General features: G+C 34.9%; 1 protein-coding gene across 1 annotated transcript in view; it reads left to right on the forward strand.

The window, feature by feature from the left end:
• The window catches only part of VAPA (VAMP associated protein A), a 63,199-nt gene extending 50,952 nt beyond the window's left edge, over positions 1-12,247 (forward strand). The window contains exon 6 of the mRNA XM_044666871.1: positions 11,478-12,247. Within this exon, the coding sequence (XP_044522806.1) occupies positions 11,478-11,642 (165 nt within the window). The 3' untranslated portion in view covers positions 11,643-12,247. The remainder of the gene's footprint in view (positions 1-11,477) is intronic.
• The last annotated feature ends 3,224 nt before the right edge of the window (positions 12,248-15,471 follow it).

Here is a 15,471-nt window from a genome sequence, read left to right on the forward strand (position 1 = left end):
CCCCAACAACACCCCCCCCCCCATTATCACCATCCATCTTGACTTATTTTCTTTAAATATGGCTGCTAAGCAAGCTTTCATCATTTTCAAATATGTTTTTGCACTAGACCCAAAGGTATTAGAATTGAAAAGAAGCCCAAGACCTAATGAAGCTTTAGAAAAATAGTAATTGAGTGGTAGTTTAGATCTAGAACTATAATCCAGGTTTCCTGACTCTGTACTAGTATTTATTTTACTATACTATGGAGCTACCCTTGCTAGTAGGAAGGGGGGGCAGGGTAAGTTGGGAGCATAATGGATAGGGTGTCAGACCTAGAGTCAGGAATACATGAATCCATATCTGGCCTCAGAAAGTTATTATGCAATTTACTTAACCTTTGTTTGCCTCAGTTTCTTCATATAAAAAATAGTAACTACCTCTTGGAGCTGTGAGGATCCAATTAGATAATTATTATAAAGCACTAAGCACAATTCCTGGCACTTAGTAAGTGCTCTATAGGTGTTAGCTTTATATAGTATAAAAGTGGTATGTGAATATTCAGTAAATATGAAGAAAGGTACCAAGCTATTTTTTCATCCCCACCTTTTATATTCTTAGTCTTATATCTACCTTTAATCTCTGTCACCTGCTGAACACATGAGGGAGGATTAAAAGAATGACATTAGGTAATACCCTTTCTCCCCAAATTAACAGAAATAATGAAAGGAAACATGTACAAGTAAGAGCTTTTAGAGTTACATGTTGAGTTTGTAAAAAAAAAAAAATTGTTATACTTTGAAGGAAAAGCAAGCTATACATAATTCATGGTTTCATGTACTGTCTTTTTTGTTATATTTTATATATGCAAATATTTATTTGGTTTTAATGTTCAAATTAAGAAGTATTTAGTACTTAGTTTCAGATATCAAGTATGTGAAGATTAATCAAAAATGGCCCCTTGATCTGGAGGCTTTTTGTCTAGCACTTAATTAGCATGTTGTTGTTACTTCACATATAATAATAGGTCCTTGTCTGATCATTTTTCCATATTATTTCTTGAGTGGGAGATGACTGGCCTCAACTTGTCTTCTGTGTCCTTCTATTGCTGTTGTTCACAGCTAAGAAACTTGTAGGTTTTCAATGCTTTGGGAATGGTATGGTTATTGCCCTCCTGGTCTATGTCCCTGTTCTTTCACTTCTGCAGCATCACCTCTCTTCTCTGGAACTGTGACCGTAGAACTGGGTCACTGGTGAAGAAGGTGCTAAATGGCTCCTGGTCCTGTTACTAGTGCTAGTACAAGGGTTTTCTAAAATCTTTTTCTGATCAAGTGGCCAGTGCTCTTATTCTCCCTGTGCACTGAGCACTCCCAGCTGCTGCTGCCTCTCAGATCCACACCCACTTGGGGACTAGTCCCCCACCCCAGCGTTCACTGACCTCTTTCTCTGCTTGTAAGCTTCCCTGGACTAGAAAGATGACTCTGTTTTTGGAAAATTTTATTTAATTGGTTAATTTAGAATATTTTTCCATGGTTACAAGATCTATGTGTTCTCCCTCTTCCCCCCCACCCCCCCAACCAACGCACAATTCCACTGGGTTTTACATGTCAAGATCAAGACCTATTTCCATATTATTGATATTTGCACTAGGGTGATCACTTAGAGTCTACATCACTTTTCTTCTGTGTTTCTACTCTCACAGTTCTTTCTCTGGATGTAGAGTACATTCTTTCTCATAAGTCCCTCAGAATTGTCCTGGATCATTGCATTGCTGTTAGCAGAGATTTCCATAACATTGGATTGTTGTACCACATTGTATCAATCTCTGTGTATAATGTTCTCCTGGTTCTGCTCCTTTTTTCTAGTTCCCATGGAATTTCTCTAGTTCATTATTCCTTTGAGCACAATAGTATTCCATCACCAATTTATTCAGCCATTCCCCAATTGAAGGACACCCCCTCATTTTCCAATTTTTTGCCACCACAAAGAGCATGGCTATAACTATTTTTGTGCAAGTCTTTTCCCCTATTATCTCTTTGGGATTCAAACCCAGCAGTGGTATGGCTGGATCAAAAGGCAGACAGTCTTTTGAAGCCCTTTGGGCATAGTTCCAAATTGCCATCCAGAATGGTTGGATCAATTCACAATTTTACCAGCAATGCATCAATGTCCCAATTTTGCCACATCCCCTCCAACATTTATTACTTTACTTTGCTGTCATTTTAGCCAATCTGCTAGGTGTGAGGTGGTACCTCAGAGTTGTTTTGATTTGCATTTCTCTAATTATTAGAGGTTTAGAACACTTTCTCATGTGCTGATTGATAGTTTTCATTTTTTATCTGAAAATTGCCTATTCATGTCCCTTGCCCATTTATCAATTGGGGAATAGCTTGATTTTTTTTTTGTACAATTGATTTAGCTCCTTATATATTTGAGAAATTAGACCTTTGTCAGAGGTTTTTGTTATAAGTATTTTTTTGCAATTTGTTGCTTCCCTTTTAATTTCGGTTGCATTGGTTTTGTTTGTACAAAACCTTTTTAATTTAATGTAATCAAAATTATTTATTTTACATTTTTTAATTTGTTCTAACTCTTGCTTGGTCTTAAAAATCTTTCCTTTCTCGAAGATCTGACAAATATACTATTCTGTGTTCACGTAATTTACTTATAGTTTCCTTTTTTGTATTCGTCATTCACCCATTCTGAATTTATCTTGGTGTAGGGTGTGAAATGTCAATCTAAACCTAATCTCTCCCATATTGTTTTCCAATTTTCCCAGCAGTTTTTGTCAAATAGTGGATTATTGTCCCAAAAGTTGGGCTCTTTGGGTTTATCATACACTGTCTTGCTGATGTCACTCACCCCAAGTCTATTCCACTGATCCTTCTGTCTCTTAAGCCAATACCATATTGTTTTTTTTAATTTTTTTTTTAAAATTATTTTTTAAATCCTTAACTTCTGTGTATTGTCTCCTAGGTGGAAGAGTGGTAAGGGTGGGCAATGGGGATCAAGTGACTTGCCCAGGATCACACAGCTGGGAAGTGTCTGAGGCTGGATTTGAACCTAGGACCTCCCGTCTCTAGGCCTGACTCTCAATCCACTGAGCTACCCCACTGCCCTCAAGTAACATATTGTTTTGATGACCACTACTTTATAGTACAGTTTAAGATCTGGTACTGCTAGGCCACCTTCCTTCACATTTTTTTTACATTATTTCCCTTGATATTCTTGATCTTTTGTTCTTCCCAGTGAACTTTGTTAAAAAAATTTTTAATTCTGTACAAAAGTTTCTTGGTAGTTTGATAGGTATGGCACTAAATAAGTAAATTGATTTGGGTAGGATGGTAATTTATGTCTTTCCAGTTGTTTAGATCTAGTTTTAATTGTGTGGAAAGTGTTTTATAGTTGTGTTTGTCTTTGCAGATAGATTCCAAAGTATTTTAAGTATTTTATATTGTCTAGGGCAGTGATGGGCAAACTATGCCCGGCGGGCCAGATGTGTTCCCCTGAAATGTTCTATCGGGCTGCATGACATTATTCCTAATCTGAAGAATACAATGAGTAGGATACAATACAATGAAACTTTGAAAGAGTTGCCTTAGAAACAGACTGACATGAACATTTCCTTTCCTTTGGCCCCCTATTTAAAAAGTTTGCCGATCATTGGTCTAGGGTGATTTTAAATGGAATTCTCTTTCTAACTCTTGCTGCCGGGATGTGTTGGACATATATAGGAATGCTGATGATTTATGTGGGTTTATTTTGTATCGTGTTACTTTGCTAAAATTGTTGATTATTTCCAGTAGCTTTTTATTTGATTCCCTAGGATTCTTTAAGTAGACCATCATATCATCTGCAAAAAGTGATTGATAGCTTAGTCTCATTGCCTATTTTAATGCCTTCAATTTCTTTTTCTTCTCTAATTGCTACTGCTAGTGTTTCTAGTACTATGGTAAATAATAGAGATGATAATGGGCATCCTTGTTTTACTCCTGATCTTATTGGGAATGCTTCTAATTAATCCCCATTGCACATGATGCTTGCTGATGGTTTTAGATATATACTGTTTATTATTTTTAAGAAAGGCCCTTCTATTCCTATACTTTCTAGTGTTTTCATTTTGTGAAAGGCTTTTTCAGCATCTATTGAGGTAATCATGATTTTTGTTGGTTTGCTTGTTGATATGGTCAATTATGTGAATGATTTTCCTAATATTGAACCATCCTTGCATTCCTGGTATAAATCTCACATGATCATAATGAATAACCCTTGTGATCACTTGATGGAGTCTTTTTGCTAGTATTCTATTTAAGGTTTTTGCATCTATATTCATTGAGGATATTGGTCTGTAGTTTTTTTCTCTATTTTTGACCTGCCTGGCTTTGGAATCAGTACCATATTTGTGTCATAAAAGGAATTTTGGTAGAACTTCTTCTTTGCTTATTATGTCAAATGGTTTGTATAGTATTGGGATTAGTTGTTTTTTGAACGTTTGATAGAATTCCTTTGTGAATCCTTCAGGCCCTGGGGATATTGTCTTAGGGAGTTCTTTGTTGGCTTGTTCAATTTCTTTTTTCTGATATTGGGTTAAGTATTCTATTTCTTCTTCTGTTAATCTAGGCAATTTATATTTTTGTAAATATTCATCCATATCACCTAGATTCATATATTCATTGCCATATAATTGGGCAAAATGGTTTTTAATGATTGCCTTAATTTCCTCTTCATTAGAGTTGAGGTCTCCCTTTTCATTTTTAATACTGTTAATTTGGTTTTCTTCTTTTCTTTTTAATTAGATTAATTAGTACTTTATTTGTGTTTTCAAAGTACCAGCTTCTAGTATTTTATTAATTCAGTGGTTCTTTTACTTTAAATTTTATTAATTTATCCTTTAATTTTTAGGATTTCTAATTTATTTTTCATCTGTGGATTTTTAATTTGTTTGCTTTCTAGTTTTTTAATTTGCCTGCCCAATTCATTGACCTCTGCCCTTCCAAATTTGTTAATATATGCACTCAAGGATATAAATTTTCCCCTAAGTACTATTTTGGCTGCATCCCATATGTAGATTTTGGTATGTCTTATCATTGTCATTCTCTTCAGTGAAATTATTGTTTCTATGATTTGTTCTTTAACCGATTTTGGAGAATCATATTATTTAATTTACAACTAATTTTTGATTTGCCTCTCCATGTACCATTGCTAATTTTATTTTTATTGCATCATGATCTGAAAAAGTTGCATTTATTATATTTGTTTGTCATGTTTTTATGACCTAGTACAGTGATGGGCATCCTTTTGAGCTTGGTGTGTCAAAATTTGCCAAAAAACTGAGCATAACTTGGGTGGTGTGTCACTTTGAGAAAAATACCCATAATTTTCTGATATTTATAGTGTAAGAGGTAAAAGGGGTTTTGGTTGGGTGAATATTAAAAAGTTTGGTCGCCAGGGAATTGAATAATTATCAATCTCTAATTAAAGAATAACCTCAAGTCAAAATGACTTTTATGGAAGTTTATTTACAAATGAGAAGAGGAAGAGAAAGTAAGAAAATCAGAGAGAGGATAGGATAGGGTAACACACTAAGTAATTTGCTCTGGCCTCCTGGTTCAACCCAGGCAGATCTAATTAGTCTTCATTTGGAGGAAGCTCAGCTTTGAGCCCAAGGCCGGAGGGCCAGAGATGAATGAAGCAGAAACTTTCAGTCACCGAGTCTCTTTTGAAAGAGCAGTTTCTTTAGAGAAGTCCAGGAAGATTTAGTCTTTACACATGCCACATGTAATTCCAAGGGAGAGATTAAACAGTAGTCTCACTTAGTCCAAGGTCTCAGCCAGGGGTCACCCACCACAAGAAGAAGTGAGCAGCCCAGAGAGCGAGCCACAGAAGTTCTTTCAATTTATCCAGGCCATTTCTTTCATTACTTCCTGTGCCTTCCTCTTAGTTTATGTGTCCAATCACAACTGATGCTTTTCTTAGGCCTGCCTAGGGGGCAGTCAGTCAATTCTGATTTATCACCCATTCTTGCAGAATTGGGTCATAAACCTCTCCACTTGAGAGTTAATGGGAGTTGTTTACACTTTTGTTGATTAGATTTAAGAATGGGCTGGTAGATTTAATCTCATTATCATAATAGTTAAGTATTTCCTGTCTCTAAGCTCTTTACCCTTCCAGTGTATTGGTCTTCTCCCCTGCTCCCACCGTGGGCTTCTTTATGAAATATAAATTTACTCCATTTTGTCTCTTCCCATTTCTCTTAATATTATCCTCTATTTTTTACATCTAGTTATATATATATATATATATTCATACATACATACATATATTTATGTATTTTGACATTTCATCCTATACAGTTTATTGCTATTCCCTCTAATTATACTTCTAGCTACCCTGATGATAATAACAATTTCTAATAGTTACCAATATCATCTTTTCTTATAGGAATACAAATCATTTGAACTTACTGGGTTCCTCAAAAAAAGTTTTGTTTTTTTTTTTGTTTTTTTGTTTCCCACCTCTCTTAATTACGTTTTGGTGATTTTCTTGAGTTCTTTGTTTGGACATCAAATTTTCTGTTTAAGTCCAGTCTTTTCTTTTTGAATGCTTGGAAGTCTTCAATTTTATTAAATGACCATACTTTTCCCTGCAAGAATATAGTCAGTTTTACTGGGTAGTTGATTCTTTGTTATAGGCCCATTTCTCTTGCTTTCTGAAATATATTCCATGCCTTCTGGTCCTTCATTGTAGATGCAGCCAGATCCTGTGTTATCCTAACTGTGGTTCCATAGTATCCAAATGACTTCTTAGCAGCTTGTAGTATTTTTTTCCTTGGTCTGGTAGTTCTTGAATTTGGCTATAACATTCCTGGGTATTGTCAATTGTGAATTAAATGTAGTAGATATTCTGTGGATACTTGCAATCTCCACTTTTCCTTCTTGTTTGAGAATGTTGGGGCAATTTTCTTGGATAATTTTCTGTAGGATGATGTCCAGGCTTTTCTTTTTGTTATGATCTTCTGGTAGTCCAGTAATTCTTAAATTGTTTCTCCTTGATCTGTTTTCAAGATCAAAGGTTTTGTCAATGAGGTGTTCATATTTTCCTCAAATTTTACATTCTTTTGATTTTGTTTTATAGATTCTTGCTGCCTTGTGAAATCATTTGCTTCTAGTTGTTGGATTCTATTTTTTAAAGACTGAATTTCATTCCTGGCTTTTTGGTATTCCTTCTCCTCCTGGTCTGATTTTCTTTGTAGGTCATCTTTTACCTTCTTTGTCTCTTTTCAAAATGGTCAATTTTGGCTTTCAGGACACTATTTTCTTGTTTTAGTCTTTTTTCCAATTGTCTTCATCCTCTCAATTATTTTTTTGAATTATATTTTGAGTTTTTCCAAAGCCCGTGTCCAGTTCGGTGGAGTTTGTGTTTTTTCTTGGTGTTCCTTGGACCTCCTCTGTTTCATTTGCTTTTTGTTTATTTCCTGGATAAAAGCTGTCAATTGTAATTTCTTTTTACTTTGTCTTTTGTTTACTCATTTTTTTCTTTTTCTCCCTTGTAATTGGTATAATCTTGCTCCTCTTATTATTTGCTGGATCTGTGGGTTTGGTCTATTCTGTCCTGAGTGGGCTTCTTCTCTGCTCTGCTGATAGATTAGGTTAAGTTGATGGTTTTAATGAGCTCTGATGTAAGATCTTCCCCAGCTGGCAACAGAAGTTTGTAGCTACTTTCTCTGCAGTCTATGGAGGAGGAGTATTGGAGCTTCCCTGCCCTCTGAAGACTTCTTATCTGCCCTATTGATAGGATTAAAGCAGGGCAGAGTTGATCTGCAGAGCTGGATTTGCCCTGAGACCAAAACCTTGGTGGGGGGAGGGGGCAGGGGCAAGAATGGAGAGTTTTGGCTGTGACTAGGCTGCCCTCTCTGCATTTCTCCTCCAGCCTCCTCCCTGCCGTTTGTGTTCAATGCCTTAAGCCTGGCACAGCTGTGCCCTCCCTCCGGACTAGCACCCTTGCCCGCTCAGAGATTTCAGGAACCGCTGGAGACTCTCAGCACAGCAGGTGGGGAAGGGGTCCTGGGATCTTCCTTCTTCCTTTCCTTCGAACCCCACAGTTCAAGAATTCAGGCTTTTTTTTGGCTTACTTCTTGAACTGAGTCCAGCAAGAGGGTCCTACAGCGTTGTCCTGTTGTTAGATTTGACTTTCTGTCCCCTGGAAGCACTTTGTTTTTTATCGGTGTAGAAGGATTTTCTGAGGTCTGGAGCTTTGCTGAGTCTTAAGCCGCCATCTTCCCAGAATCCTCAAGTTGACTCTTTTTGTTGGTTATCCCATTCAAAATTTAGTTTGTTGTGTTTTAAGGTTTTGTTGGGAAGGCTTGGGAAAAAACACTTTTCTCTGCTATCGCAACTCTGCCTTCTATAATACCTTCTTAATCAATGCGTATTTTGTTGAATTTGTATCTCCTAGGCTCACTCACCATATTTCTCTGCAAATCCTCCCCAAACTTCTCTCCTCCATTCCCTAAAATGAAGATGACAATCATGGCTTCTGTTGAGCTGTAGACCCTGGGTGCTATATGGGACATGTCCCTAACATGGCCTCTTTTCTTGGCCAGCCCCTCCCCACAGAATAAACAATTCAAACTATCTGTCCCTTCCATCAATTGGTTTGACCAGGAGTAGTGAGTATACTTTCCTCTCTCTTTCCTATATAATTTTAATGAACTCTTATTTTGTGTCACAAAATGAGATTAAGAGCTTGGGGTGTGTTACCACCTCAGTGAGCTGGTATTCTCAAATCTAAATGGAATGAAACTAAAAAGCATTTATTAACCACAAACTATATGAGAAGCACTGTGCTAATAAGTGTGAAGATACAAATAAAGAATCCAGACAATCTTCAGTTGCTCATGGCCTAATTGGGGGAGATGACATGTAAAGGAGGGTTCACATAATCAATTCATGGAAATAATAATACCCACTTCTCCTGGGCTGTTGTGAAGAACAAGTTAGATAATGAGTATAAAACTCTTTTAACTATATAAAGAGCTACATAGGTGTTAATTATTGCTATATCATTAAAATTTGTTTTTGATAATAGCTTCCATTTTATATAGTTCTTTTTTTTTAAACCCTTACCTTCTGCCTTAGAACCAATTGGTAAGGGCTAGGCAATGAGGTTTAAGTGACTTGCCCTGGGTCACACAGCTAGTAAGTGTCTTTGAACCCAGGACCTCACATCTCTGTGTCTGGCTTTCAATCCACTGAGCCACCCAGCTGCCCCCTATGTAGTTCGTTAGATAAATATTCAAAGCCCTTTGCTCAGCTAATGAGTAATTTAGGAGTTGAAGTATATTAGGAGTTGAAATATATTATTTTCTGGTATTGCTAAATATTTTTTGTTGTAATAAAAGTTAAAGGTAAAAGGAATGTTGTTTTGATATCTAAAAGATGCAGAACTTTTTATTTCTGACACAGCCTGTGGTACAAATTAAGGAAGATACCACCAGATATTTTGTAATAATTTGTTTTCTTATTGAAATGGAAATAATTTTATAGAATAAACTTTGAGGGATGAGGGCAAAGTTATTCATTTCATGAGATTTTTTGACATGTGAGACTCTTAAAAACATGTTTATTTTGGTTCCAATTTTACAGAAGCTCAAGAAGTTTGTTAAAGGGATTTTTGATGATAAATTCTCAGAAATCTATATTGATAGTCTTTCCACATCACCTTCCTTTTTTTTTTTTTTTTTTTTTTTTTTTTTTTTTTTTAAATTTTAAACCCTTAACTTCTGTGTATTGATTTATAGGTGGAAGATTGGTAAGGGTAGGCAATGGGGGTCAAGTGACTTGCCCAGGGTCACACAGCTGGGAAGTGTCTGAGGCCGGATTTGAACCTAGGACCTCCTGTCTCTAGGCCTGGCTCTCAATCCACTGAGCTACCCAGCTACCCCTCACCTTCCTTTTTAAAAGACTTTTGGTAATCATTCATACAATTAAAGTTATTAAAACTTAAAATTACATTAAGACTCTTGGGACATTATGTATATTCCTTTATAGAGAGTCAGCCTTAGAAAAGATAATTTTAAAAAGCAGGGGGAAAAGCAGTTCAGCCAGAATTAAAATAACCACTTCATCTGAATCTGAAAGAAAATATAAATATATGTACACTCACATACATTGCTTGGGGGCAGGCTTGATTATAATAATTATATACCATTCAAGTTTATTGCTTTTTTATGTTCTTCATATTCATCATTTCTTAGAGCATAATAATATTCTTCCACATTCATTTTCCATAATATGCTTAGCCATTCCCCAAATGATGGACATCTTCTTTGTTTCTAGTTGTGTTGCTTTTATAAAAAGACACATCTATAATATAATTCCTTAGTGCATAAGAAATCCTTCTTTTTATTTTTGCTAACCATGACCATATTTCCTTACAGTTTGGGTCAGACAGTATCAGTGGTTTCTTATCATAATTTTAGGTTGTTTTCCAGAGTGGTTGGAACATTTCTTCAGAATTCAAACAATGATTCCACAACCTTTATTTAACAATCATTTCTGATTTGCTGAGTTTGACACAAAACCTCATAGTCATTTGTAACAGTCAGTTTGCAATTTTTCAATTTTTGGAATTTTAAAAATTTCTGGTCTTTGATCACTTTTAACTATACTCAATGTATTTTTTATTAGTGTCTTTTAAATTAGTTTTCTACATCATTTATATGACCCATATCAGAGATAAATGAGGCAGAAATTTTTGCATCCAGTTAATATCTTTCTATCTTATTCTATCTGCATTAATTTTGTTAGTAAAAAAAGTTTTTCAGTGTGATAAAAAGGAATACTTTTTTTTGTATCACCTCTCTCCAGAATTCATCCTCTACTCATTACTTGCCAAAGTACCTACCTAATTCTCTTTGTTGTTCTTAATTTTGTGTGACTTAATATTCAGATGACATACTCATTTTCAGTTCATTGTAATAGGAGAGGCAAGATGTTGTTTTAATCCTAATTCCTGCCAAAAATTGTTTTTCATTTTTCCTAACAGCTCTTTTCAAATAGAGGGGTAGCCCAAATAATTTATATTCCCTGGTTTTTCAACAGTGGATCATTTTTCAGGCCATTTATTTGTTATTTGTTTGGATCTAGTCTGTTTCATTGATCTGTTTGTATATTTTTTAACCCAGTAGTTTTGATGACTACCTGCTTTATGGCACAATTTCTATAGAAGTTCAATTCTCCCTTCATTGTCATTTATTTTAGCATTTCACCAGAGCTTTTGCTCCAAATAAATTTTTTGTTTTGCCTTCCTTTAAAAAGTACTTCCATAATAGTTAGATTTGGTATAACCCCAAACCTGAAAGTTAATTTAGGTAATATTTTGGCATGGCCAGTCAATAAGCACTGAGCATTGCTCCAATTATTTGTCATTCATTATTTCTTTAAGTGCTTTAAAATTATTTGATAATTAATGGACATCTTTTTTATTCCCCCCCGCCCAGGATGAAGGTTTAAGGCTCAGAAAGGTATCAGCACCACCACCACCACCACCACCACCACCACCACCACCACCAGTGGAAAAACCAAGCTCAGGCGTGATTCCTTCACTTCTTGTTGTAATTGCAGCCATTTTCATTGGATTCTTTCTAGGGAAATTCATCTTGTAGAGTGAAGCATGCAGAGTGCTGTTTCCTTTTTTTTTTCTTGACCAGAAAAAGATTTGTTTACCTACCATTTCATTGGTAGTATGGCCCACAGTGACCATTTTTTTTTTTTTTTTTTTTTGTGTACAGCGTCATAATAGGCTTTGCCTTTAATGATCTCTCACGGATAGAAAACAATAAAAACAAACTGTTCGGCTACTGGACAAATTGTATATTATCAGATCATCAATAGCAGGTGTCAGTTGCACATTCAGTCCTTTATGAAATTCATAAATAAAGAATTGTTCTTTCTTTGTGGTTTTAATAAGAGTTCAAGAATTGTTCAGTCTTGTAAATGTTATTTTAATAATCCCTTTAAATTTTATCTGTTGCTGTTACCTCTTGAAATATGATTTATTTAGATTGCTAATCCCACTCATTCAGGAATATGCCAAGAGGTATTCTGTGGGGAAATGGTGCCTCTTACAGTGTAAATTTTCTCCTTTACCTTTGCTAATATCATGGCAGAATTTTTCTTATCCCTTGTGAGGCAGTTGTTGACTGAGTTTTTCATCCTTACAATCCTGTCCCATGGTATTTAACATAAAAAAATAAAACTGTTAACAGATTCTTGCTGGGTAGCCTGTTTGTGTCTCTTGTATCATTAGAAGGGGATACCTAAGAAGTCTTGTGTATAATAATTTGAGACTAATAATGCATTCTTTCTGCACTCAACCTTATTTATTTGACTTATTCTGATAATTGTAATTAAATTGGGAATAACCCCGCTTCCCCCCTCCCAAACTGAAACCTGTTCTTTTAAGGAAAGGAAAATGATGCTAAATTTTGATGCTTTCAGTGTTATAGACGATGATAATCGAAGTTATCTTCAACCATGATCGTTTGAAATACAAAAACTATGGGGATAAAAGCGTTTTAATTACAGTAAAATTGTGCATTTATGTTTAAATGTCTGTATTGCATTGAATATGCCACTGTTCTATCAGTTTCTTTTGGTGTCTTCCTGAAGGAGACTAATTCTCCTTTGCTGTTCTAGTCAAGTAATTTTAAACCAAGCTAATCTTTTTTTAAAAGCAACTTTATAACTTATTTTAAAATAGTACAACTAGGTGTATCTCCCTCCCCTCCCCCCGCCCCACTTTTACACACAAAATAAAATTCCACAGTGGAGTTGATGTTACTGAGCAAGTCTTGAATAGTCTTCCTGAAAAATGATTTAACAACTCTGCAAATTTATTTGTTAACCATGTAAACCATTTTCAATTTAAGAAAGTGTAGATGAGGTCTGGTACTTTTTTGCATCTAGTCTTCTGTCTTGCTTCATTTCATTTATACTAATTGTAGGTATTAATAGAACAAGGGATCACTAGTTGGAAATTAAAAGCAGGATAGCACAGTTGAATCTTAATAAATATGTGATGGTTTTTTAAAACAAATGTGCCTAAGGGAAAGCAAAGCATATTAGTCTTCCTGACCTGTGCGACTTGAAGTGGTGCAGTGAAATATATTAGGCTCAGTTCTAAATGCACATTTTATAAGTTGAGTGAAATGTTATAGGGAAAACAATATTTTGGTTGCCTTTAATCTCCAGTTTTCTTTAATGGATAGATCACATGTATCATGTTTAATGCTCTCTCTGGTAACTTGCCTGTGTGCAAAGACAATGAAACATACAAGTAATGCTTATCTTTCATCATTAGCATGCAGCCACAAGATACTTCCATTGATGTATGCTCTACTATCTTTGTAGAAGTTTCCTCCCATGCTGATGACTGGAAAAGCATGCTTAAAGTCTTACATTTTCATTACATAAATTTGAACGCATAATAATCCCTTGGCCTAAAGTTCTGTGTTTTTAACTTTAAATTGGTGATATTTATATACTTACACCCGGTATTTCATAAAGTCTCTCTTAAAAGTTAATGTTACAAAGAAAGCAGTGAAATTCTATAGGTTATGGAACAAAATTAAAAACTTCTGAAGAGAGCATAGAAATAATTTAGAACATACAATCCCTTCATTTTACAGATGGGGCAGCTGAGACCAAGGGAAGCTGAGTAACCTACTGAAGCTCATTCAAGTTAGATCCACCTGAATGGGATGTATCTTTGTCTAAGGTTAGGTCTCCCAATTCTCAGGCCAGTGATCTTTCCAATTCTTTAGTAAAACAGTGGTTTTATCCTAATGGGAGAGAAGAACTAAAACAAATAGTGTCAGATTCTATTTTAATGGGTATATGTGTAGTTTTACATTAATGGTGGGATTGTATTACAGGTATCTTTGTTTAATAGTCTAAGATATATGTTTGATCTCAGTGCTTAGCTTTAGGAATGGCTACCTGACATGGTATCAAAACTTATGAAATTGAATCTATTTTTAAATGGATATTATTTAAGATTGATTACACAATAGGTGATTATGCACTATCATGTGTTTAGGGAGCATCAACAAAATAAATGCACATAGGCATCTTAACCCAGTCTATATACCACAAGGTGCTTTAATATTGTGGGGGGGGGGTTGTCTTGGTTTCTAGTAAACTCTTCATAGCTGTATAAAAAAATGTAATGCTGAAATTTATTTTGCTATCAGGAGTCACTTTGAAAAAGTCCAACTGTTTAATGAATTATGGAATATGGATTAAATTGTTTGTCTTTGTTCCTTACATGTTTAGATTTATTTTATTTTATTATTATTTTTTGCTTTGCCTGCTTACTTGTGTATGTAAGCATGGGGAAATACATCATTGCTAATAGATAGACTTAACAACCAAGTGACTTATGGCCTTAAGTTTATGTTATGCTAAATGCACTTACCTTCTTTCTTTCTATAACTAATGTACCCTAACTTTGCCCATTTTCTTGTACTTACAAGAAACCTATGGTTTATATTTTGAGTGTGTAGTATGTTTAAAAAGTTTTTTAAAGATGAAATGGCACGTAGAAAAAATGGCACTCAGAAATCCTGGCAAATGAAAAATATAGTCTTAATCCCTTAATCATTAAAACTATTATGATCTGGTAAATTGGGGATGTTTTTAGAATGTAATTTTTCAAAATGTGCCACTTAGAAAAACAGGTTTTAAGAAGATAAAAATTATATTCTTGTGGGATACATTACAAAATTGTACTCTTCTCATCATTTCAGATGCATTCAGTTAATAATTCAGTGTGCCCAGAGCTTTTCACACTTTCTAAGTGATCTTGGTCTGTGCAGTTAAAAAGCAAAACCAAACCAAAAACTTGCCCTTTGTCAAAATTATAGGTAAAGATAAATGCTTAACAGATGGTAAACAAAGAAATTAGTAGGTAATAAACTTTATTTTCTAGTTTCCAGGGGTATCAAAACAACTGAGTGAATAAATAAAATTTTAAAAATAGTGGTGAGTCTCATTTTCTTTTTTTAAAGAAAAAATGCAATAATAACTAATTATGCACTTGCAAAAGATGCTTGGATAGCTGCATTCCTGTAAAGTAGAGCTTGTGGTCTAGTCCATTGTTTGGGTGATATTTAATCTTTCAGGGAGAAAGGTTAGGTATTTTGTGTGTGTGAGTGAGTGTGTGAGTAAATGAAGTGGATTTTAAAGAGACTGGAGGAGACATCCATTTCTCTACTTCTACCTCTACAAAGAAACTAAGGACATTTTTAATCTTAGGAAATCCTTGTGAGAGTATTTTTATAAACTAGTGATCTTGTGTTTTAGGGATGCCTAGACTGTTTTTGAAGGTTGTGTGAGAATTGTTGGCCAGAGAAGAGGATACTTGAATTTAGTGCCATCTGGGGGTAAAAAAAGATTGTTTTTCCTTAGTTTTTTTAAGCCTTTATCCTTTGT

Source organism: Gracilinanus agilis, chromosome 1, assembly GCF_016433145.1.
Source record: "Gracilinanus agilis isolate LMUSP501 chromosome 1, AgileGrace, whole genome shotgun sequence".
Lineage (NCBI taxonomy): Eukaryota > Metazoa > Chordata > Mammalia > Didelphimorphia > Didelphidae > Gracilinanus > Gracilinanus agilis.